This window comes from Psammomys obesus, unplaced genomic scaffold (genome assembly GCF_907164565.1).
Source record: "Psammomys obesus unplaced genomic scaffold, mPsaObe1.curated_primary_1811, whole genome shotgun sequence".
NCBI classification, from domain to species: domain Eukaryota; kingdom Metazoa; phylum Chordata; class Mammalia; order Rodentia; family Muridae; genus Psammomys; species Psammomys obesus.
The window spans coordinates 42,329,210-42,353,391 of NW_026592118.1; the positions used below are offsets into that span (position 1 = coordinate 42,329,210).

Consider the following 24,182-nt stretch of genomic DNA (forward strand, 5'->3'; position numbering starts at 1 on the left):
AATTCCGGTGTTTTTAAAATATTTTGTTGTGTTGTGGTGGTCATGAAACTGTTAAAGGAGAAGATGGGAACATGTTGGTGCTTTGACCCTACAAGAAAGAACTCAACAAATGTCCACTGACCAGAGATTAAGTCTTAATCACCATGTAGACTGCACATATTCTTAAAAACTATATTTTTAAACACATATTTTTAAAAACTATAGCTGCTTGTAATCTATACCTCATCTCATTCTGGTTTAAACAGGCCATGAAATGCATAGCTTACTAGCTGTCTTTAGGGAAAATTTTTAGGTGTAAAGTATGTCAAGCCAGGATTAATTACACACAGCTACGGATTTCCCCTTTCTCGTGGTGTGGTTACTTCTCTCACCGAGCGTCTCCTCTGCCTTGTTTCATTAGTGGTCCTTTGGTGTGCTTCTCTGGGAGCTGATGACAAGAGGAGCCCCTCCTTATCCCGATGTGAACACCTTTGATATCACTATCTACTTGCTGCAAGGCAGAAGGCTCTTGCAACCAGAATACTGTCCAGACCCCTTGTAAGTAAGAATGTCGGTGAGGTCTTTCATGTATCTAAAGCTCATGACTTTTACAGAAACGCTTGCTTTCGTGTCTCTCACATCATCTTTCTGAAACAGGTATGAAGTGATGCTAAAATGCTGGCACCCGAAAGCTGAAATGCGTCCATCCTTTTCTGAACTGGTCTCCAGGATATCCTCAATCTTCTCCACTTTCATCGGGGAGCATTACGTCCATGTGAACGCTACCTATGTGAATGTCAAATGTGTTGCTCCGTACCCTTCTCTGTTGCCTTCCCAAGACAACGTTGATGGCGAGGTGAACACATGATGGAGGCCTGCCAGCCCCCTTCTGAGAAACAGAGCCAGCCCAAACAACAATCTATACCTTCTCCAACAGTTCTCACTGCCTGGCCTTTGAGAGGTCACCCAACGTCTCTGTTGTTATTGTTCTGTTTTTATTTTTGTTCTGCTTTTGCCAAAACTGCACCACTATGAGGCATTAACTCGCTGCTTAAATCCCTGAACTCTGAGGAATTTCTCCTCTGACAATGCACCAGAAAGAGAAGCCTGGCCCCACAGGTTGGTCGTCAATGGCAGCCAGCAGCTTCGACAACACTCCTGCTCATCGGAGTCTGAAATCTCAGTGCTGGGTTGAAGTTTTTAAAATCACTTTTTTTTTTGTGAGGAAATGATACAATGAAGTTTGAAGATTTCTCATAGAAAACTCAGAAGAGATGACCTCGTGCAGGACAAATGTGGTGGCTCCATCAGGCTGCTTGTTGGAATTCCGGTGTTTTTAAAATATTTTGTTGTGTTGTGGTGGTCATGAACATTTTCCATTTCTGACGCTGTCTACCCATCAGGCAAACATTCCTTTTTAAACTTTTATATACACATTCCTTTGGTTGGAGGAATATCCACAGACAATGCACTTATTTCCAAAATAGCATGACATGAGGTGTGTTTTCTAAATTATCAGGGATTTTATGTATTGTACATAAATGACAATAGGGAGATTTTTCAAGAAATAACTTTGTTACAGTAAAATATTCATCTTTTAAAACGTGGCTGTTTAGCAAGGAATGGTGGCTCACACCTGTAACCCAGCATTAGGGATGCTGAGGCAGGCAGACTATCACAAGTTTGAAACCAACCTTGGCCACATAATGATTTACAGTCCAGCATGGTCTGCAGTGTGAGATCCTGTCCCAACAAACAAAAATTTGAGAAAGTTTTTTTTTTCCGATATAATGAATGTGAACAATTAAATTTTTATCTGTTTTTTAATGCAACTCTGAAAACAAGTAACTTGTGGTGATAAATCTTTTTAAAAGCAACTCAATATGTTTTTAAAGGACAATAAAACTGTCTGAAAGATTCAGTATTTCCAGCATTTCTTTGTTTAGAACAAAGAAAGGGTCAATGGACTAGAAATATCTTTCTCAGGTGGAGACTTCTCACCTAAAACAATTGGAAACAACACTTTTTGGGGAGTCTCTTTTTTTGCATTGGGACATATTTTAGGTTAAGCAAAAGCCTATTTTAGAAACAAGTGAAAAGTCAGTTGAACATCTTGGATGAATAGCTACTCTGGACAGGACTTTGGACGTGTTTTGCTCTGTGGAACTTTGTGCTTACTACTGTATAGTGCATGTGGCTTAGGTTACTTTAGCTGGTTTTGTCTGCGTAAACATTGAAAGTATTATATTTTTATAGAAATGTTTATTTTTAATGATGTAAAAAATTTTCGTTAAGCCACAGAAATACTGCACTGTGAATGTTTCAAAAGAGGTATGTGAGACTTGGATCAACAGCAGCGTGATTTTTTTTTAAATGGCTGTAAATTGTGATAAGGAAATGCACTGATTGCCAGTACACCCCACCCTCATTACGTCATCAGGACTTGAAGCCAAGGGTTAATAGAGCAAGCTATGACATGGGTGTGCTCTGCTGAAACGAAATAGTTGAATCTGGCTGTCGTTGCAGGAAAATGATGGCAATCAACAGGTCTTTATGGTGTTGGAACATATCAGAACACATAAGGAACTGTAGTCCAGATTTATTTCAAATCAAATGTTACCACTTCATAATTATGAAGGGTATTACTGAGTCACAGAGCACTGTCAATGGTGGACAGCAAGAAAAAGATCTGCTCTTTAGGAAGAAGTTAACTGTCCTTATGAGGTCAAGAAAAGGAATACATTAAGAACAGAAAGAGCTTTGAGAAACACCTATACTTGTATATTATACATACTAGAAAGCTGCAATGTGAAAATCATGTTTTCTATTTATGAACCTTCCTAGGGTAATGTGTGGACAGATTGTGTGAGTAAATCATTCTCCTAAGAGTTATATACTTGTCACTGCCTATACCTGCAGTTGAGTTGAATGGTACTTTGTATGTTAATAATTGTTCTGATAAATCATACAGTTAAAATAAAGTGACGTGACATCTTGTATACTGTGAGTCGGTTATAGCTAGTCATGCCTGATTAGCTACCTCATTTACATAATTGATTTCATCTGGCTCCATGGCACTCCTCCATAGTCCAGATGTTGATTCTATAATGTAAGGGCAGTAGCTTCCTAGATTTGCATGCCTGACTCTCTGGAGGTCTCTGTTTTGCTAAGGATGGTTTGTCCTGAGATTTTAATTCCTTGCATTTTTCTGGCAATCCTTCTCCTGCTAGAGCATTTTGTTCTGTTTTAACTTGGGGCTCTTCTCCAGCAAAACGAATATCCTGAGCCAGAAGGCATGACAAAGGAGCTGTAAGGCACAGTTTACAGGAAGATAGATACCCAAGTGGCCGTTGGAAAGAGATGTCTTTTTGCCCCTCTAAAATCCCCCCCTTTTTTTATATGCACATGCACCCACCCTTTGGGACCTTTAGTTATCATAGAAACTACATTCAGCTTATCCCTACATTCCCATAATGATAAAGGAACTCAAAGATGGCATTTCAGCCATCTAAGAATTGTGTAGCATTATGGGGATATTTGATTCTTTAAAAATCCAAGTTTATACTGATGTTGATAAAAATGCAGTAGGGGCTAATTCTTTATTTCCTGTACGCACCCAGGCTTCTAGCCAAGAGATGCTGTCCCACACAAAGTTCATTCATTCCTCTGTCTTTTGAAGGCAGAATCCTGTCATCCTTGTATCCCTAGTATTTGATACTTAGAATTACTGGACTGAACCAGCAGTTACATTTCCTGTTGCCACTTTAAACCAGGAAGAAAAATTCATACCTTTGTATCTCCTGTGACATTTGGTGGACACCAACGCAGGAAATGTGAGTAGGAACCTTCTGAAGAAAGAGATTGTCGTCTTAGTTAGAGTTTCTATTGCTGTGATAAAACACCATGACCAAAGCCAACTTGTGGAAGAAAGGGTATGTTTTAGCTTACAGTTATATATTACAGTAAAAGGAAGCCAAGGCAGGGAAGCAAATAGGGCAGGAACTAAAGCAGAAGCCAGGAGGAGGGTGGCTCACTGGCTTGCTCTTCATGGCTTTGCTCAGTTTCCTTTTGTGTAGCTTCTAGACCACCAGCCCAGAGGTGGCATTGCCCACAGTAAACTGGGTTCTCCCACATCAGTCATCATTCAAGAAAATGCACCCCAGTCTCAGTCTTGCCCATTCCTCAGTGGCAACATTCTCCTCCTTCCCAGCTGACTCTTGCTTGTGTCAAGTTGACATTGAAGTGGCCAGCAACAGCAACATGGGCTGGTAGAAAGCTCAGTGGTTGGAATGCTTGTCTCACAAACGTGAGGACTAGAGTTCGGATGCTGGGAACCCACAGAAATGTCAGGCAAGCATGGCAAGCATGGCAAGCAGCCTCTAACTACAGCTCCTGAAGGCGGAGATAGGGGATCTCCAAAACAAGCCTTTTAGCAAGATTTGGGTAATGGAAATCCTGCCCTAAAAGTAATATAGGCAATGTGCTGTCTAGTTTTAGTTCAACTTGGCACAAGCTAGAGTCATCTGAGAAGAGGGAACCTCAGCCAAGAAGATGCCCTACAAATTGGCCTGTGGGCAAGCCTGTGGTACATTTTCCTAACTGGTAATTGATGGTGTGTGGTCCCAAGCTGCTGGGGATAGTGACACTCCTGGGCCCATGGTCCTGGATGGTATAAGAAAACAAATTGACAGAGGTCCACTTACCGGTCAGGTTGGCACCTCTGCAATGAGCAAGTAAGTATGTGGTGGAGAGAAAGAGAAACGGAGCAGTTCAAGCACTACGAAGGGAGGTGGGGCTGCTACAGTGGTGAGGACCAGCCTGTGCTGATGCCTGAGGCCATGGTGGTGTCCAGGCCCTTGCTGCCACCGAGGGCCATGTCTGGGTGGCAGGCGTCTATGTCTATGTCTGTGGCCCATGTTGCCACTAAAGCCCATATGGGCATCCATGGTCTAGGCAGCTGCCTGGGGCCATGTTGATGTTTAATGGCTGTGATGCACTGGCCCCACCCCTCACCAGCTGGCCCCACCCCTCGACTTTGCAGTGAGAGAGAGCTGGCCCTGGTGATGTGGGTGTGGGAGAGCTGATCCTGCCCATCGCCTTGGCAAAGCAGAATAGCCAGCTGGCTAACCAATTCAGCTACCACCCAGGCCCAGAGCCAGGGCTTTGAGCTGGTCCACCCCAACATCTGCCCCTTCTGTGAGCTGCTGGAACATGTGAAGGGGCCGACACTGCAGAACCAAAGCTGCAAGATCTCCATGACACAGGGAAACAAGATATCTGAGAGGACTCCCCAGTGAGGATCCAGTATTGATGATATAGCAGAATACAGAGGCCTAAACCAAACCAATGACTCATTGCACTGAACATTTGCAAGCAACACTGGGCAAGAGAATAGACTGTGGGACACACTGTGACACACCACTTTTCATGGCAATATTTTTTTCATTTGGATAGAAGGTGACAAGGGCAGAGGGTAAATATGGAGGGACTGGAAGATGAGTGGGATTGGGGTGCATGGTGTGAAATTCACAAGGAATCAACAAAAAAATTTAAAAGAAAAAACAAACTGAACAAGCCATGAGCAGACCAATCAGCAGCACTCCTCCATGGCTTCTGCTTCAGTTTCAGCCTCAGATTCCTACCATGATTGAAATGCTGTGCTGCTGTCTTCCCTTGGTGATGGACTGTAATATGGCACTGTGAGTTTCTCCCCAAAGTACTCTTGGTCATGATACTTTATCATAGCAATGGAAATGCTAAGTATGATAGACAGTGATAAAGGGTAATTCCCAACATCAATCACAGGCCTCCATGTGCACGCATGCCCATTCCAAAGTACACACCCATGCAAAACATGCACAGATATACACACCACATGTACACACTCATGAAAATATAAAAAGATGGAAGAACAAGAGCTCCACAAGGAGAGCAACAGAACCAAGAAATCTGGGCCCAGGGGTCTTTTCTGAGACTAATACTTCAACCAAGGACCATGCATGGAGATAACCTAGAACCACTGCACAGATGTAGCCCATGGCAGCTTAGTATCCAAGTAAGTACCCTAGTAAGGGGAACAGGGACTCTCTCTGACAGGAACTCAGTGTCTGGCTCTTTGATCACCTCCCTTTGAGGGGGGGGCAGGGCTGCCTTAACAGACCACAGAGGAAGACAATGCAGCCAGTCCTGATGAGACCTGATAGGTGAGGGTTGGATGAAAGGGGAGGAGGACCTCTCCTAACAGTGGACTGGGGGAGAGTCAGGGGAGGAGAAGAGGGAGGAAGGGCAGGATTGGGAAGGGATGAGAGAGGGGGGCTATAGATGGGATACAAAGTGAATAAATTGTAATAAATTAAAAAATAAAAATAAAAAATTTAATTTAAAAAAGAAAAATAAGATGTATTTGCATAGCAATATTTGATTGTAGGAATGTATTTTCATCTCATGATGCAAACATCAAATGTATTTTTACTCTTTGACAGGGCAGATTCCATCCTTGGGGGGAAAAAGGAGGAGATACATAACCTGTATAAATATAGCAAATGTTCAGATGATGACATCTCCCCCATTTATTTCAGAAAATAACAGCAATATGATAACAAAGAAATTGATTGTTATTTACTTCAACAATATGTATCAAGCAGCTTCTGTGTCAGGTACTTTTAGGTAATGGAGCTATAAAACTGTCCTTATTCCAAGGAATAATGGGTAAGACAGAGAAAAATACACAGTCGGTGACTTTTACACTTTGGCTTTTCATAGCTCTGCAACACACCTTCAAGATGCTTCACAGTTAAACAATGAAAATGGTAGGCTTTGGGACAATGGGACCAAACTCTGACTCAACCTACAGTCATGTATGGAACCTACCTGATCCTTCATCTGTCAGACAGACTGGTCCTGCTTAACTCACAACATCATTTCGGGACTCAAAATGAGTGCGTGAAACACCTGGTGTTCGCTGCTGTTGAGTAATTGCAATATTATTATGATCTTCAGTCTTGGACAAAAAAAAAAAAAGCCCACAGAGGGGTAGCATGTAATTGGCTTACAAGTGTTGAAATGCAAATCTTCATCTCACTTTGTGATTCTACCTCACCCTTGAGCACAGGTAGATGAGAGAGTGAAGGAGCGAATGAAAAGCATGACAATGACAAAACAGTGGACATGGGGTGGCATTTTCACTCCAGGGCAGGACCCCTGCATGACGTCACCACGCCACGCTTCTCTGAAGCCCTGCTGCTCTCTAACACTCTGACAGTTGCAAATTTCCCTTTTTCTTGTTTAATCCTCAGTCCTAGAATCCACAAAAGGCACAAAAAGCTAACAACCCATATGAAATTTTAGGAGTTTTGCATGCGGTTCAAGGATGGAGTCACAGTTCCCACACTGGTGCCTAAAGATTGTTAATGTTTTCATCCTGCTCAAGTGGGTTTTTACTGACTATTCAGGTTCAGGCAAAGCAGCTTATGCCCTGGGTTGTTTTAGTGTATGCCACAGGTTGGGAGCCTAAGGAATACTTCGTAGGCATTCTTCTCCGTCCAGATGACTACACACAGGGAGCTACAAAGACGCGACTCACGTCTGGCACCTTCGATGATGTTGTGACACAGAAAGACATGCGGACATTGTACCTCAAAGGAAACAGCACCTACTGCTGGGCTCCCTTATCAAATCTGACCTTTTTCTCCAGGACTATCTTAATTCCCTATCTATCACAAAATGGAGAAAAGCTCCAGTCCTGGCCAGTGAAATATTTCAGTTGGTGAATTGAAGGTAATAAAACAGAGGCTGCCCAAACTGTCCTTTGTTGTAAATCACAGCAGAGGTCTAGATTACATCAGCCAAAGGGTATTGATCACAACGCTGAGAGGTTTATAACTACTATTGACTTAGCATGCGACCCTGGAGCAGAAATCTAGGAAAATTGCAAAAGCATACCTATGGTAATGAAAAGTCTATCATTAACAGGGCTTACTGTCCTGTCATCCAGCTAGGACTATGTTGGCTTCAAGGCAAATACTGAGCAAATACTTGACATGGAAGGAATTTCTGTTCTCTCAATTTCCTTCACTGGACTCTTTGAAAATTATTCTGATGCATGTGTTTTTCTTATTATTAACACAAAAAAAATGTGGATTCAGAAGGCTCATGTGAACTACTTTTTATTTTACTAATTTATAATGTTTTTATTTCATCTTCTGATTATTATGTAAAGTCACAGGTTTCTTTATAGTTTGGGTTGAATTCTTCCCTGCACTCACGCCTTTTCCCCTTCTCCCTGTCCCCCTCCTCATGTGTGTCTTTACGCCCCAGTATTTCCCCTTTCCCTTTTCTCATATGAGTTACTCATTAGTCTGTATAATGAATATCTAAGTAACTCTGAATCTGTTGTTATTGCTGCAGGTTTTGTTTTGTTTTGTTTTGTTTTGTTTTGTTTTTAAAAAAAAAAAAAAAGGAATTGGGGGCCGAGAGAGATAAGTGGATAAAGTGTTTGCTGCATAAGCATGGGGACCTGAGTTCAAGTCCCTAGTGTTCATGTCTAAGAACGTGTGTGTGTGTGTGTGTGTGTGTGTGTGTGTGTGTGTGTGTGCACTCGAGCAACTCTAGTGTTGGGGGTATGTTTATGTGTGGATGTGTATGGGTGATTGTGTGTGTGTGTGTTTAAGACAATAGTTATAAAAGATTCATAAATTTAAAAGGCAGTTGAGAGAGGAAGTGGTATAATTATGTAAATGCAGTATTCATGTGTGAAATTCCCAGACAAAATCTGAAGGCTAGGCATAGCAATGCACACTTGTAATCTCAGCTTTGGGAGGTGGAGATGGGAGAATGCTGGGGCTCTGTGGCCCACCAATCTAGCTGACAGGTGATCTCTGGGCTCAGAGACAGACCGCCTCCAAAACAAACAAGAAAAACAAAACCTAAAACAAGGCAGAGTAGTGTAAAGGAAGACACAGGCTGAAGACCTCTAGCCTGCACACCAGCACATATGGGTGCACACAGAGACATGTGGCAGTGTATGTGTGTGTGTGTGTGAGAGAGAGAGAGAGAGAGAGAGAGAGAAAGAGAGAGAGAGAGAGAGAGAGAGGAGAGAGAATGTCACTGAAAGGACCAACTTAGAATAAGTTTCAAATGCTATTAAGGTAGCATTGAAGAAGTAAGTGCGAGAAGAAAATGACCACATTTCTCATGAGTAAACAGAAATGATTTCAGTTTTAACTCAGTAATAATCCCACGTTATTGTGGAGCACTGGCCTGAGACTGCAGTGACAGCTCATTACCATCCCTTCTGTGGGGAGGAGCCCTTTGTCTTTATGCGTTTGCTTGTCACCGGCCCACAGAGCATTCTCCTTACTCCACAGAGTTCCAGGCTGGCAAAAACATCCAGTAATCCTTAGACCACTTGGCTGGAACTACAAAAATGCATAAAATCTTACCAGGCCAAAAGAGATCAACTCTAAAAATTTTTGGCATCCTAGTATATCAGAACTGTTTTTAACCCCAAACCATTTGTGTCCCTCACTTATGGTTTACGGAGCCATAATACCAGTTCCTTTTTTTTTTTTTTATTGGGCAGCCTGGAACTTTTAAGGATCTTATTTTGTCTACTTTTTGTGTTTTTTCTTAATTCTCTCAGTGATTTTATGCCTTTCTGCTGCCCATCTCTTATTTTATCTCAATTCATTTTATTTTGTTTTCTTATGCTATTCTATTTTTTTTCCAGTGTTCAGAATCTGAGGCTTGGCACGTGGTAGGTAAGAATGCCACTACTGTGCCCCACCCCAGCCCTGTCTCTGATGCTGAGCTCTGGGAGCTGCTTATGTGCTCTCTGCTGGCCAAAGTCCTTACTTTGACATCTGCTCTTTCCATTAGAGTCAAGCAGGCAGGGCCTTTCCTTCTTCACAACCGTGACTAAACAGCCACCATTGTCCTCAGCTGTAAAGAAGAAACGGCCACTGCAGAGCCTTTGTGAAGCCTGCACCCAAGAAACCCAACTTCAGTCATATGATCCTCAGAGATAATTTCAGAAGTCCCAGTAAAAAAATAATGATAATAACTACCCAAATATCATAGTGCCAGCCTTCTGCAGAGCTGTTTCTAATTTGTTACGCTGTAAGAATGAGAGCATTTGCCTTAGCGTCTGTGGTAGCCATGGCAGATCTGGGTGAGGAAGAGTCAAATCACTGCCCCAAGTATTTCAGAAAGAAAATATCCACTGTTAAAATTAGCAATGTAGATTATTTTTCATAAAATGAACTTAATATATAGATAAAATAAAAACAAAATAAATAGTAACGACAATAATGATCTCATCCCAGGAAATGTCGTGGGGATTAATGGCTGTCTGGAAGCTAACGGCCTAAGGTGATACTCTTAGGGATTCGTCTCACTTAATGAAATGCTGTTGGTTTAGTAAACGAAAGCTTAAAATGACAGAAAGTAAAAAATCAGAGCTGGTTGATTTGCGGGAGGGAGGAGTAAAAGCAGGATGTGTCACAAACTGTGCTTACTGGGCTTTTTAATTATTATTATTATTATTATTATTATTAATCTGTGATTCAGGAATTACATATGCTTTGCATATTGTTGTCTTTCATACATTTGTTCCATAATTTTACTCTGGGGATAGAATATTTCAATTAAACTTTTTAATGAAAATATAACTCCCTCTAGTGTAAGCATATTGAATTTCTACAGTCGGATGGTTTTGTCGTAAACACTCGGACCTGAAGACCATGTGGAAGTCTATATGAACTGTGCAATAGTGTCTCCTCGCTGAATTTGGTTTAGAAGTCATAGATTAGTCTAACAGTTGACTTCCCGGTTCTGCCCACTGTGAATTGCCTTCTAAACCTTTTAACTTAAAAAACAGCTGCCAAAATCAAATATCTGTTTACATCACCTACCTGCTTCAAAGACTTTTTCTAAATTTTTCTGCATCTCTCCTTTGTGGTGTTTGGGTTTGCTTATTTTTGTTATAAAATGGATCCTTACAGAAAAAAAAAAAAATTAACTGGGCCAAATGCTATAAAGCGGACAGAAAATTTCCTCCAACCACTGTCTCCCTTCTTCCAGCCTGGCTCTCCAGAGTGACCCCTGCAGAAACTCTTTGTTCCTTAGTCCAGAAATGTTCCACCCTGGGAAGAAACCCAAACTAAGGCAGATCTGTCGGTCCATCCTTCGATAGCTTCCATCGTGTTTATTAAACTGGTTATGGCTCACCACAAACACAAACCTGGGTGAGGCTGAACTCCCACCGAAAGTGCCCACTTAGGATGTGAATTGTACACGCAGAGCTAGGATACGGTATTAACTACCGCTTCCCTCCAGAGCAATTTGCTGCAAGCCTTTATAAGGTGCCCATGGGGTGGGGGGGGGTGGGGGTCGGGACCCACAGGTTGAGAACGGCTGCTCTAGTGGCTCTGCAGCTCCCTGATCTCGCAGACTACTACTCTGTAAATTAGTCTCTCACTTAAATGGAGAAAAGACGGGATTATTTTTCTCCCCAGGAGACAGATTTGCTTATTTCTACTTGCCGAAACAGAGTAAACTCAGTTCTGAAGATTGACCACGCGTTGCACTCTCCTAAAATTCTCGTTCTCTTTTGCGAGGGAAACGTCAAACTGCTTAGAAGTCTGGAAGGGTTTTAAGCGGAGGTAGTTAAGTGTAATCTGCTGCCTGCTGACAAACAGCACTCCGCTCCGCTCCGCAGAGGGGACGCTGCCAAAGTGGAGCTCAGAGACACGTCGCTGCCTGGAAGTGGACTAAGCTTGCGCAAGCACAGGCCACAGGGGTGGGCTGTCGGCTGTAGTCGCTTTCCTTGACCTCAACTGTCCCTGTGCTGCAAGCACACCCAACCTAACACATCGACACTTGAAACTCCTGCGCTCTATCACTGGCTCAATCCTGCAGTAAGTCAGAGAGCCCAGAGACCTGCCTGACAAGTCCACCCTCAGGCTCCTCTGGACAGGAGGACTGGAACGCGCGTCTGCGTGGGCACATTTTGGAATCCTCTGTACTACGTTTGAACCTATGCACGCCTGAGGAGTTGACTGACTTTTCATATCAATTATTGAATCTTCCTGCGCCTTAGTTTCCATACTGAAGAGCTTGATTTTTATTTTCCCCCCTTTTTGCTTTCTGTAATGTGCTCTGTACTCCAAGAAGATCCAATACAGAAAGCCATAGCACAAAATTACCTCCAAATAAAGGGGACAAGAGAGAATAGCAGAGGGTGAATACAATCAAAATGCATTATGTTTGTGAATTAAAGTGTCACAATAAAACATGTATGATTGATTATGCCAACAAAAACATTTTGAAAGGGGTCTTACTCTATTGTAATTTTTCTTACCTGTGTAATTTTCTATGTCATATTTTAAGTTGTGTGATCCTTGTCTGTAATTATAGCTCATAGATTTGATTATAAATATTAAATATTCAATAAGAATATTATTACTTGCTGATTGAATGATTGATTGATTTGACCTTTCTCTGATGCTCAGGCCAGCTTTGAAGTCCTAGGCTCAGCGACCATCCATCCTCAGATGATCCTCCTGGTTGCCTGGGACTATAGGTGGGCTTCACCCTGCCCAAGTGCTACAATTACTTACTCATCTCAATAAAGTATTTTCTTGAAAAGTCTCTTTACAGCACATCTAATTCACAAAATTCCCTCTAACAAACCCCAAAATTTTACTTGCTTCTATGTGGTTGCTAGGCTCATCTGGAAGATTCTGTACTCAGAATTAAAAAGCTAGGGGCTATGGGTTTCGAAGGATCCAATCACTGATCACCCTCGTAGAAGGCTTCTGGTCCTTTGTTGCTAGCTAATTCAAAGACCAAAGTTTGGGGTCAAACAATAGCCCGTTCTCAAAGATAAACACAAACACTTATCTGAGGTGGCTTGGGGGGGGGGTGAGGGGCTTCAAACTGCATGCTGAGCTTCATCTCTTTGGGGCCATGTTTTTCCAGCCGAATACATTGCTCTTTGTTTAAATCAAAACTTCATTTTATTTTCCAAAAGCAACCCTGCCAGGTTTCCTTGATTTAATTGTATCTTTTTTGTCTGATGACAATGGAAAGCACAAGAAAATATTCTTGCTAAGGAAATGAAATATTACCAAAAACAACAAGTGTTCTCACACTATAGGAGGTGGTTTTATAAAATTAAAAAAAAAAAAAAAAAGTCTTTATCCTTTGGATGAACAGTGTTATTGCTGTGACTGTTAGGTCAAATCTGCACGGCCCAAAGAAAATGTTGGAAAGAAAATTAACTAGTTCATAAGGGTACAGATAACGCTGTTTTTAAAAGGAAATGATTCTTCAAACATAGACACAATACAATGTGATAGCAAAACAAAGTGAGAATTTGGACAATCATTAAAACAATTCAAGTAAAAAATGCCAAGTTCAGGTAAAATTGTTTACAGAGAACACAAATGAAATTATTTGATTTTTTTAAACATTCTCTAGTTAAATTCACTTCCGCCTTCGAACAGAGAATACTGAGAATGCAGAGAACGCTGAGGGCTGCTTGATGGTGAGGACTGACAATGAAAGCAGAAGGGTGGGAAGCAAAATGAGACCACTCATCATTAGCCTATGGGCAAATTTGGTTTTTCACATATTCTATTTTTAAACATTGTGGAGAGCATTCTATATCACAAATCCTGTTCTGAAGAAGAGAGGTTTGGCAGGGCCTACTTGACGGGTCTCTGGTCCCCCAGAGGCCACATGTCCCATAGCCCCTATACCAGTCTGCCAATAGGCAGATATCAGCATTTGGTAATACAAAACAGAACAAGAATGAGCGCACCTAGAGCCAGAAGCTCAAGGCAGCCAAGGACACAGCCTCGGGTCACTATTCATGGCTTACTGGGCTGAGATTGAGAAAGCTCCTTATTTCAGCATGAAAACGCAAGGTTATTATCTGGAAAGGTTAAATAAAACTATGAACCATAAATTAATTTTTCCTATTTTAAACCTCTTCACCCACTCCCCCTGTGTTGATAGAATTAATTTCTGGTTCTAAAAGCAGAATGTAGCCACGACTCACCCTAAAGAATTTGCAAAATAAAATAAAATAGAATCACAATTTTTCCAGCGCAATTTATCTAGCCCAACTGAATGCAATGGCTAAGCACTATCAAGTCACAGTATACCTCAGCAGTAACCCCGGGTGACACGGCTCCTCTGTGCCGCTAACGTAGTTTATTTCATTCAAATTAATCTAAAGTTTGTATCACTAAAACGATGCAAATTATGTCTGAGACAGTCTTCTATTATATAGAAGAAAGTTATATGTGCCTTAGTGTGAAGGTGTCAGATCCCTTGGAATTGGGGGCGTAGACAGTTGTGAGCTGCCATGTAGGTGCTGGGAATTGAACCCGGGTCCTTTGGAAGAGCAGACAGTACTCTTAACCACTGAGCCATCTCTCCAGCCCCCAATTTTGGTAAATTTAACATTTGCAAGCACATTTGTGTTGCACCAGACTTCGGGTTATGTAATGCAGAGAATACAAAGATTGACAGATCCTCATATCACTTACACCTTTCGTAAGGTGTGATCTATAAAACGAAAAACAAGGGCTAGATCATGTAGTTGGCAGACTGCTTGTCCAGCATGTATGAAACCAAGGTCTTCTACACCACATAAAAATGGATGTGATGACGCACACATGTATTCCTAAGACTTAGGAGGTATAAGAAACCAGAGTTCAAAATCATCTTTGGCTACCTAGCTAGCTAGGAACAGCCTGGGTGGGCTACATCAGGTTTTGCCCTTCCTTGGGGAGAGAGAGACAGACAGAGAGAGAGAGAGAAAGAGAGAGGGAGGGAGAGAGAAAGAGAAGAGAAAAGAAGAGAGAGAGGGAGAAAACAATAAGATCAGATATCTTGATTGCAGTAAGCTATTACAATAGGCATTTAAGTTGAGAAATTTAAGAGTTCCATATATAAGAGGCTTTGTTATAACACGAAGCAGCTTAAGGAATACTTTACAAAAGAAAATGCCTCTGAGTTTAAGCCTAGTCGCATAGCCAGGGAAAAGACATTCTGCAAGAGGGAATCATGCCAGCCAAGAAGTAAAAAATAAAAATAAAGAAATAAAAGAAATAAAGCATTAGAATGGTTATAAAACAAATAAGACTCATTTGAATATGATTGCACCCTGGCAGTAGATAAACATTTGAACTGATGATGTGCCTTAGTGTGTGATCACGTGTGCCTCTGTCTACAGCACGGGCACCTTTCATGTTTTCTCATGGTGTGGGGAGGTGGGTTTGCAAGGTCAAGGACAGAGCTGGGAGGTAGGGGATGTCCGAATAGACGGAGTCCTGTGCTCTGTCCGGCTTTTATCCTCCCAGCTCTGGCCACTGTCAGCCCATCCTTACCATGGTAGTGTGTCCATCCAGAGTCAGCTGGGCCATAGTATGTGCTCTGAGGTATTAACTCTCCTCCAACAGGAGAGCCCATGAAATGTGAAGAGTCACCACACGGCACCCCTGAATAAAGGTACCAAGATTGTGGGGTGCTCCAGAAGTGCAGAAAAGGCCCAAACCTTAGAGGGCTTTGATATCACCCTGCGCTGTGAGGAAACAGTCAGTAATCAAATGCTTTCACACAGAAGCGCGATGAAACCAGAACTCTTCCGTGAAATGATCGCTGCACTGAGTGCCAGAGGGCCAGCTTGGAAGGTCAGTTGCGAGGCGGTTTCATAAGGTCGGGTTGACTTAAGCAGAAACCACAGCTGCACCGAAGGAGACAAGAGGTCAGCACCCCTGCTCGAGGTGCACGCCGCTTTAGGACTGTGCTTGATGACACAATTGTTTACAACCTTGACTTTCTCCCCTGCCTTGTCATTAGTGTTACTTTAGAATAATGAAGCCTGCTCCATCCATTAAGTCCACTAACATTTGCTCTCCCCGTGGATGGAGGTTAAAAATTAATTACTCTACCAACATATTGATTACACGACTATAAATATAAAAACAGCAACTGCAGGGACCCTTTGTTTAAACAGCTTGTTTGCTCTTTTTAAAGGAGAGAATTAACGGAGACGGAAGTTGGACGCGCAGGAGATCCCGAAAAGGCAGCCCTAGAGTGCCACCTAGTGTTCACACCATGCCCACACGCGGATTCTTGCGTGCTTTTATTGCTTGCTGTCCAAACACAAATGTGGATTTTAGGCAAACAAAATATTTATTTTGAAACTGTGGCAAAAAAAAAAAAAAAAAAAGATACTCTAGTACAATTTCCAGGTGGTGGTGAATAAACAGAATGGGAGGATATTACTTGCAGTTTTGTCTGGTCTCCCATTCAACATCTTTTCGTGATGCCAGCAAAAAGTTGGCCCTAATGTAGAACTAGCTATATTGTAACTCTTTCTTTTTTATCTCATTAATGAGGTAGTTTCTGGTTAATTCTCCTATTAAAATGACTTTCTTCCATTTTTTTAAGTAAAAGGTGGCTAGCATGGACTCAGCTAGGCTCTGGCTGTGCACTCTCTTGCCATAGAAATGTATCATTCCTAGGGTAGCTCGTTTATCAGAGCAGCTGCCTTCTACAGACATTAAAATTCACTTTGTTTCACGTCCCTAACACAGATCAGCCCTTAGGAAGCACGTTCTAACACTATATTGGGCAGTTCACACTGACCTTGTAACCACCGGCTATCACCGCTGGTAACTTAAAGAGACTAGCTCCAGGAGAAACGGAGCCTGAGGTCACAGCTGTAAATCTTACACTGGAAAGCCAAAGATTATCATCCTGATACCAAGTGCTGAGCCTTCCTTTCTGCTGAGGAGTGTCATACTTCAAAGGAGTACGTTTCTGAAACTTATAGGTGCTAGTGACTGTTGCAGGTATAACTCAAATGACGCCACATTTTAATAAACACTGGATAGTTGGTGAGGAAAGGGAAATTACATCTATTCTATCTGAAGTTCACTGATAGTCTTTTTTTTTTAATTTTTTCATTCACTTTACATCCTTGTTGTAGCCCCATCCTTCCTCCCCTCCAAGTCTCACCTTCCCTCCATCTCCCTCCCTCCTCCCCTTTTCCTTAGAAAAGGGGAGCTCCCTTTCCCTTCCACCCCAGCTCATCAAGTTGTATCAGGACTAAGAGGGTCCTTCCCCCCCCCCCCCCGCCCACCATGGCCTGGCCAGGCAGTCCCATGATGGGGAAGGGATCAAAAAGCTGGCAAGCGAGTCCCTGTCCGATGCAGTCCCCACTTCCCTTACTAGAGAACCCACGTGAAGCCTAAGCTGCCCATATGCTACATCTTTGTAGGACCTAGGTCCAGTTCCTGCATGTGCTTTGGTTGGTGCTTCAGTCTCAGCACGGCCCTCTGAGTCCTGGTTAGTCGGCTCTGTTGGTCTTCTTGTAGAGGTCCTGTCACCTCTATGTCCTTTTCTCTTTCCTCCCACTTTTCCGTAAGACTCCCTGCCCATCACCCAATATTTGGCTGTGAGTCTCAGCATCTAATTTGAGGCGCCACTGCGTAGAGTCTCTCAGAAGACAACTCTGTCAGGCACCTGTCTGCAAGCTTAACAGAGTATTGGTCAGAGTGTCAGGGGTTGGCACTTTCCCGTAGGGCCGGTGGTTGGGCCAGGCATTAGTTGGGCATTCCCTCAAACTCTGCTCTATCTTTATCCCTATACATCCTGTAAGCATGGAAGTGGGGTGGAAGTTTTTGTGGGTGAGTTGGTGTTTCCCTTCCTCTGCTAGGAGACTAGGCTAGCTAGAGGGTGCCTTCTTCAGTCTCTATGGCCTTGGCTACTAGGAGTCTCTGCTTGAGTCCGCCTCTTATCCTCCCAGGAGCCTGCTCTGACTTAAGTCCAAACTTGTCACAGAGACCCCCACCCTCAGTTTCTCCTTTCTCTACAGGCCTTCTGTCCTCTTGCCCTCACTCTTGCCAGGTTTGATCTCTATCCTCTTAACTCTCTGCACCCTCTCCTACCTTGTTCCCTCTCTCCAGCCACTACCTCTCTCTATTCTGGCTTTCCCTCTGAGTTTTCATTTCACATTCTAATGAAGCCTGGGTATAATGGTGTTTATCAATTAAAAGGCTAATCTGAAATTGGATGTGAGCCTGTGCGTGTTAAAATACTTTGCAGGTGGGTTCTGTGCTCCTTATTTATAATCAGGGACTGCTGCTTGTTGCCGCAGAGGATGGCTGTGTTGAGATCAAGGACAAATGTTTGGCTCATAACCAGGACAAAAAGCTACCCTGTTGGGTGCCTCAATAACATCTGAGCAATGTACTTGCAAGAGGTCAAGGGCTTTTAGAGAGGAAACAGGTAAGCTGACAACTGCAAAGTAAAAATATGGTTATCAGGCTCCATCTGTGCCTACAACGTAAGGTTTTATGTAAGAAAAAACTGAGTGAATTAAACCTGTCTACAGAAGAGAAAGAGATCGAGACAGAGAGAGAACAATGAAAGCATTTTAGAAGTATTCTATTACTTGTCTTTTCATTACAGAAATAATGCATACATTAAATGTAGAATAATGTTAAAATGTCACTTATTTGAAAGCTAGTATTCTGGCAGATTCCAGCTACCCACTCAAGCCTGTGCAGTTCCCCTCTGTTCTAATGTAGCCTCCCAATTCCGTGCTTGCATGCCTCCCATAGAAAAACATACATTTGTGTCGGTTTTAGAGTTTCAAAATAAAAATGATACGGCTCTCTATATACAATCAGCAGACATTTATTTTCAGAAGTGTTCTTCCAGCAGATAACTGGTCGTGTTTCACTGTACCAATACTCTGTAAAAAAAGATGTTTTAACATTATTTTAATCGGGGCTGGAGAGTCAGCTCAGTGGTCAAGAGCACTTGTACCTTTTGCAGAGGACCCCTGTTCGACTCCTGCACCCACGTGATGGCTCACAAGTATCTGGAAGTCCAGTCTCAGGGGGTCCAACATCCCCTCTGGCCTCTGCAGGCACTACACACATGTGGTGCACAAACACACATGTAGGCACAACACCCATACACATAAAATGATTAAATAAGTAAATCTGAAAAACTGTGTAATGTATTTCATCTTTTCCCCCTTTTGAGGCATCCAGGTTACTGCCACTATATTCTTTATTATTATTATTATTATTATTATTATTATTATTATTATTATTAAGCCGCTGTGTTCTTGCTGTTGCTTCCTCTGCTCTGCTGTGCTTACCAATGTAAACAATGCCGCATGAGGCGCCCTTTACACATCATCTAGTACCTGCCTGTTCCTTCTCCTACAAGGCAGCTCCAAAGGAGGACTGACAACTAAAACACAACGGATATTTACTAGATATAGGAAATTGTTTCCCTCAAGTGCACCTTTTCATTTCCCCAACATCATGTGTACCTGAGATGTTATTGCTCCTTTTAATTAGTGCCAATTTAGTAAGTTAAAAAAAAATGATTTTTCACCATTGTAATAATTCAATTTTCCATGATTAGCAGAGAAATTAACTTTGTGAATTTATTAGAATTTCTTCTCTCAAATCATCTTTTTATTTGGTTCCCTAGCACCTTATTAATAAAAATAATAATAATAGTAATAATAAATAATAATGATAATAATGTCTTTTCCTAGCCCTTGTACTATCATGTCATATACTCAATTTTCTCTTGCAGTCTTTGTATTTCTCTTGCACCTGGAAAATATTCTTATACGTTAATAGTATTAACTCTTAATTTTCACTACAAAGTATTTTCCTAGACAGTTTTTTTTTTTACTATGTATCTTGTTTTTCTTTTCCAATCTAAAATTTGTACATGGGCCAATAATGTGTCTTCTCAAAGGCTACATTTTGTTGTTTCCTCTGCCCCATCTTAATAAACATGAATTTCAGGAAACGCCCTACTGATAGAAAGACTATAACTCCAAAGGTTCATGAAACAAGAGTCTTTGACCAATCCTTCCTAAGTGTGGCAGGTAATAAAATGTGGTAGTGCCAAGCAATAACAAAACTAGGATACCAGGATTTTATAAGGAGTGCATGCTCCCTCAGAAAGATGGGGCAGTCCTCAATCCTGACCAAAATTAGCTTTTTTTTTTATAATGTAGGTCTTGTGCTATCATTTTTTTCCCTCAAAGAAAAGCCCTCAGACTACATTTTCATTTGAAGTCTCCCAGTGCATGCATGTTAATCTGCTAATTAATTAGTCAAGCCAGACCAGATGAATCTGTGAGCTTATAAGGCCGAGTTTGGTTCCCCTCGTTGTACTTTGGTTATGAAGAAACCAAAGGTGCGAGCACTTACTGAGCCCTCACCGGACTGTTTTGTCGAATCCTCAAAAGAGCTCCCTGTATATATGATGGCATGCCCATTTCACAGGCAAGAAAACCAAAACTAAGGATTCAGTTTCAAGGGTTCTCCAATATTAATCAGTCAGTAAGTGAATCAAGATCTGAATCCAGTTTTGTTTTGTTTTGTTCTGTTTTGTTTTTACCTCCAAAAACTAGCCCGTTCTACCTTGTCATGCTACAACCCTGCTCAAGTTCCCAAGTAGAAAATGATACTTGCTTTTCATATTTTTAGAAAATTGGTCATAAAATTCATAGGGAACATTTCCAGAATTGTGTGAAATATGTAGGGAAGTGGTTGCCAGCTAGATCAGCTTTTCCTGCATGTCAAAAGTAAGATTGCTGAGCCACCAAGAATTAACCTCAGAATGAAAACCTGTTGCCACACATGTGGGCAGATTTGCTAAAAGTGAAGGGATAGAAGAATGGCATGGCTTTGCTGACACTGCCTCTCATTTCCTGACCTTTGTGCTATCAGACAGGAAGGTAGCAGTAACCAAAACCTTGAAATTAACTGATGTCAGTCTCAGGACCTGCCCTTGGAGCTGAGACTCTGCCCCTAACTGCAAAGTTCTTTGGTGGGTCATTAGAAGAATGTGTGTCCAGATAAGCTATAACAAGAAACAAACAAGAATCGTGACAGTGACCACAGGTGGTCCTTTGAGGAAAATCATACTTTTCTTTTTATGAGGAACTGAAAACTTATGGTAAAGATTAGAATTTTGCCAAAGATCAGAGTTTGAATGATAGGGTATCTGCTTGACCCAGGCCTTTTATTTCACTGAAATAACCCACCAACAAGATAGACAATACAGAATTGGGTTGTTTGTGTGTTCCTATAGCCAAAGTTATAACAACTTAGATGTTCCCTGCTCCGGGGCAGTGGCTTCTGGTATTCTTGCAATTCACAATGTTTTATTTTCAATATATGTTGGTCTTGGAATAACATATTCTATATAGAAGTCAAAAAGATTTTTTTTTTTAAAGAAACAATAATGATGAGGGAGGGGGCTACGGCTGGGATACAAAGTAAATAACCTGTGATTAATATAAAAAATAAAAATTATTATAAAAAAGAAACAATAATGAATGCAGACTCTGACCACAGAGAAATTTAAAAAGTCAGAAGGAAAGCTTCTCCTTTGACAAACAGTAAATCTGAGCCTAGGTCACAAAGAAAAGGCCACATGTGCACAAGGTTTGAGACTCTAGAGAGAAAACTGCAGTGTAGGTGCAATCAGAAAAGCCTACTTAACTTTTTGTGCTGATGTCAAGATATTCATTACACTCTGCCAAAAAAAAAAAAAAAAAAATTTGGATTTCACGTGTGACAGCATCAAATTCTTATCTTCTTTCTGGAATTCGTAAAATGCAAGGCATCCTTAGCCCCAGGAGCTCCTGAAAAGAGCGGTTTACGCAAAAGTCATTCCAACTTTCTTTCCTAAGTATGCAGCAAAATTAAATGATAGAATGGCCTCTGCAGTTGGTCCAATGAGCTGGTCCCAGGCCTGGCTCAGCCATGTTTTAGTAACTAGTCTTGAGCTACATTACACAAGATACCTTACATGGATCAATGGAGAGAAACCAGACAATGATCTGGAGTATGTACTTCTCACATTACCTTCCGTTGTCAGAGGAGGAAACTGAGGACCACAGAACTAGGGAACATAACTAAGATTGTGTTATCTTGTATATAGATAATCTAGGAATCAAACAGAAGTACTTCTCCAAGCACTCAAGCTTTCAGTCAGTGTTCAAGTGGGAAACCCTGAACCCTTTCCTTCCTTTCTCAGGTAACATGTGCCACCCACTTCTCTATTTTGAGTGCTAGGTGAAACAGTACTTGTTACAACTTTGCTATACTATGCTCTGATACAAAACATAAGTCCAATGGGAAAGGCAGAGCTAGAAACACGGATGGGCGTCCAGGGCTGAATTCAACCACCCATCCTTTGAACTAACTGTCAGCAAAATACAAACGCCATCCTCTCAGGTGATCAGAACAGTATAGCTGCATGTATTGCGGAGTCTACAAAAAGTTGTCATTTGTATCACTGTGGTGGCATAGAAGACTAATGTGTGACACAAGTGGAGAGGAAGAGGGAGGACATCCCTGGCAGGGAGCCAAAGGCAGGATGTGGGGCCTCAAGGACTTTGGAAGGCTGGCAATATTGACCTGAGTTTATTGCCTTAGGAGTGGCATCCGGTCTTTTGGTGGGCATTTTCCCCATAGTGGGCGGCCACTGTTCAACAAGCTATATTTCTATACCTGCCTTCCACCTAGAAATTGTTTACTCACCAATCTTTTCTCCAGTTATCAAAACATTTGTTGAGCACTTATTGTGCCTGCTACTATGGTAATCATGTTAAACACTGCAGACATGATCATAATTCAAACAGAATCCTTGCCCTTAAGGAACTTGTATTCAAAAGGGGAAGTGGTGATAACTGCATGAGGTAAGGCTAGTGGAAGCTTAGCTATGATAGGTGAGATGGTGGAACAGGAGAGGCCCATTCGGGGTGGGGTAGTCCCAAGAGTGGGATGCTGAGAAAGAAAATGACAGACAAGGAAGAATTGGCATGACTTCTTGATAGATCCAATCCACGGGTTAGGAAAGAAGATTTGAAGATGACTACTAGCCTTCTGCAATAAGAAACAAAAACAAAAAAGACTATGTTCACCATTTATTCATATATGGAAATTTAAAAGAGATGGTTGGGAGCCAAGAAGACCATTTGGGATATGCTAATTTTAGAATGCCTGTGAGAATACTAAGGTCAAATTGAGGGTACAAGCCCAGAATCCAAAGGAAAGTTCGGTATTGAAGAGGATGTCATGAGCCTACAGACAGCATTTAAAACCATTCATTGTTGCTTTTCCTTTGGTAGTTGGCATTTAAATTAATAACTAAAAAATAATCTGAAAAAGTTTTGGGATTTAAAAAAAATACTAATGAAATCTTCAGAACATTATACATTTCAGGAGAAAAAATAGTATTTCTGGCTGGAAACTAAGAAGAAATTCTCAAGTTCCTGTAAATCATACCCATAGTGTAATTCTTCCTGCCAGGAGAGACTCCGTGTCCCAGGAGACAGGGCTAAGACCCACAGGAAGCTGGGCCTGAATTCCAGCTCTGCCTTTGCTAGCCGTGTGGACTTTGTAATTATTTTATATCTTGAATCCTATGTTAAACTGTTTATATAATGGAAATACACTGTCTTGAGAGTTGCCAGGAGAACTGTAAATATCTAAAAAAAATTCTTAGCACAAAACAGTGTTCAGTAACTAGTAGAACATTAAATTTCCCTTCTTCCATGCATGGTAAATACCTTGAATGCTAAAACCTCCATTTCTATACATCATTTTCTCCTCAGTTCCTTCAGTGGCATTATTCATCCTACCTTTACACAGAATCTGCTCTTGTCAACGTCACCCATGGGGGTTGGAGAGATGGTTTAGTCAGTAAAGTACTTACTACCTTGCAAACATGAGGAAACCTTGAGTTTTATCCTTGGAACCCACGGTAAAACTGTGGACATTTTGGAGCATGTGTAACCCTAGAACTAAAAAGCAGACAAAGGAAGAGTCCAAGGCTGGCTAGCCAGGCAGTCAGGCCTAACTGCTAAGTTTCAGGTCAGTGAGAGATCATGTGTATAACATAAGGATAGTTTATTCCTGAGAATGATACTCAAGGTTTTCCTCTGGACTACACACACACACACACACACACACACACACACACACACACAATTACTGAGATGTTGCATCTTTCAACTTCATACTGCTTCCTTTTTTTTTAATTCTTTATTAACTACACTTTATTCACTTTGTATCCCCCCCCTGTGGTTCCCTCCCTCCTCCTGTCCCAATCCCTCCCTTCCTCCACCCTCT

General features: G+C 41.7%; 1 protein-coding gene across 9 annotated transcripts in view; it reads left to right on the forward strand.

Moving 5' to 3' along the window:
- The window catches only part of Met (MET proto-oncogene, receptor tyrosine kinase), a 114,809-nt gene extending 111,831 nt beyond the window's left edge, over positions 1 to 2,978 (forward strand). For all 9 annotated transcript variants that reach the window (XM_055612696.1, XM_055612705.1, XM_055612697.1 and 6 more), the window contains 2 exons: positions 401 to 537; positions 637 to 2,978. In XM_055612696.1, the coding sequence (XP_055468671.1) occupies positions 401 to 537; positions 637 to 847 (348 nt within the window). In that variant the 3' untranslated portion in view covers positions 848 to 2,978. The remainder of the gene's footprint in view (positions 1 to 400; positions 538 to 636) is intronic.
- Positions 2,979 to 24,182: the final 21,204 nt, after the last annotated feature.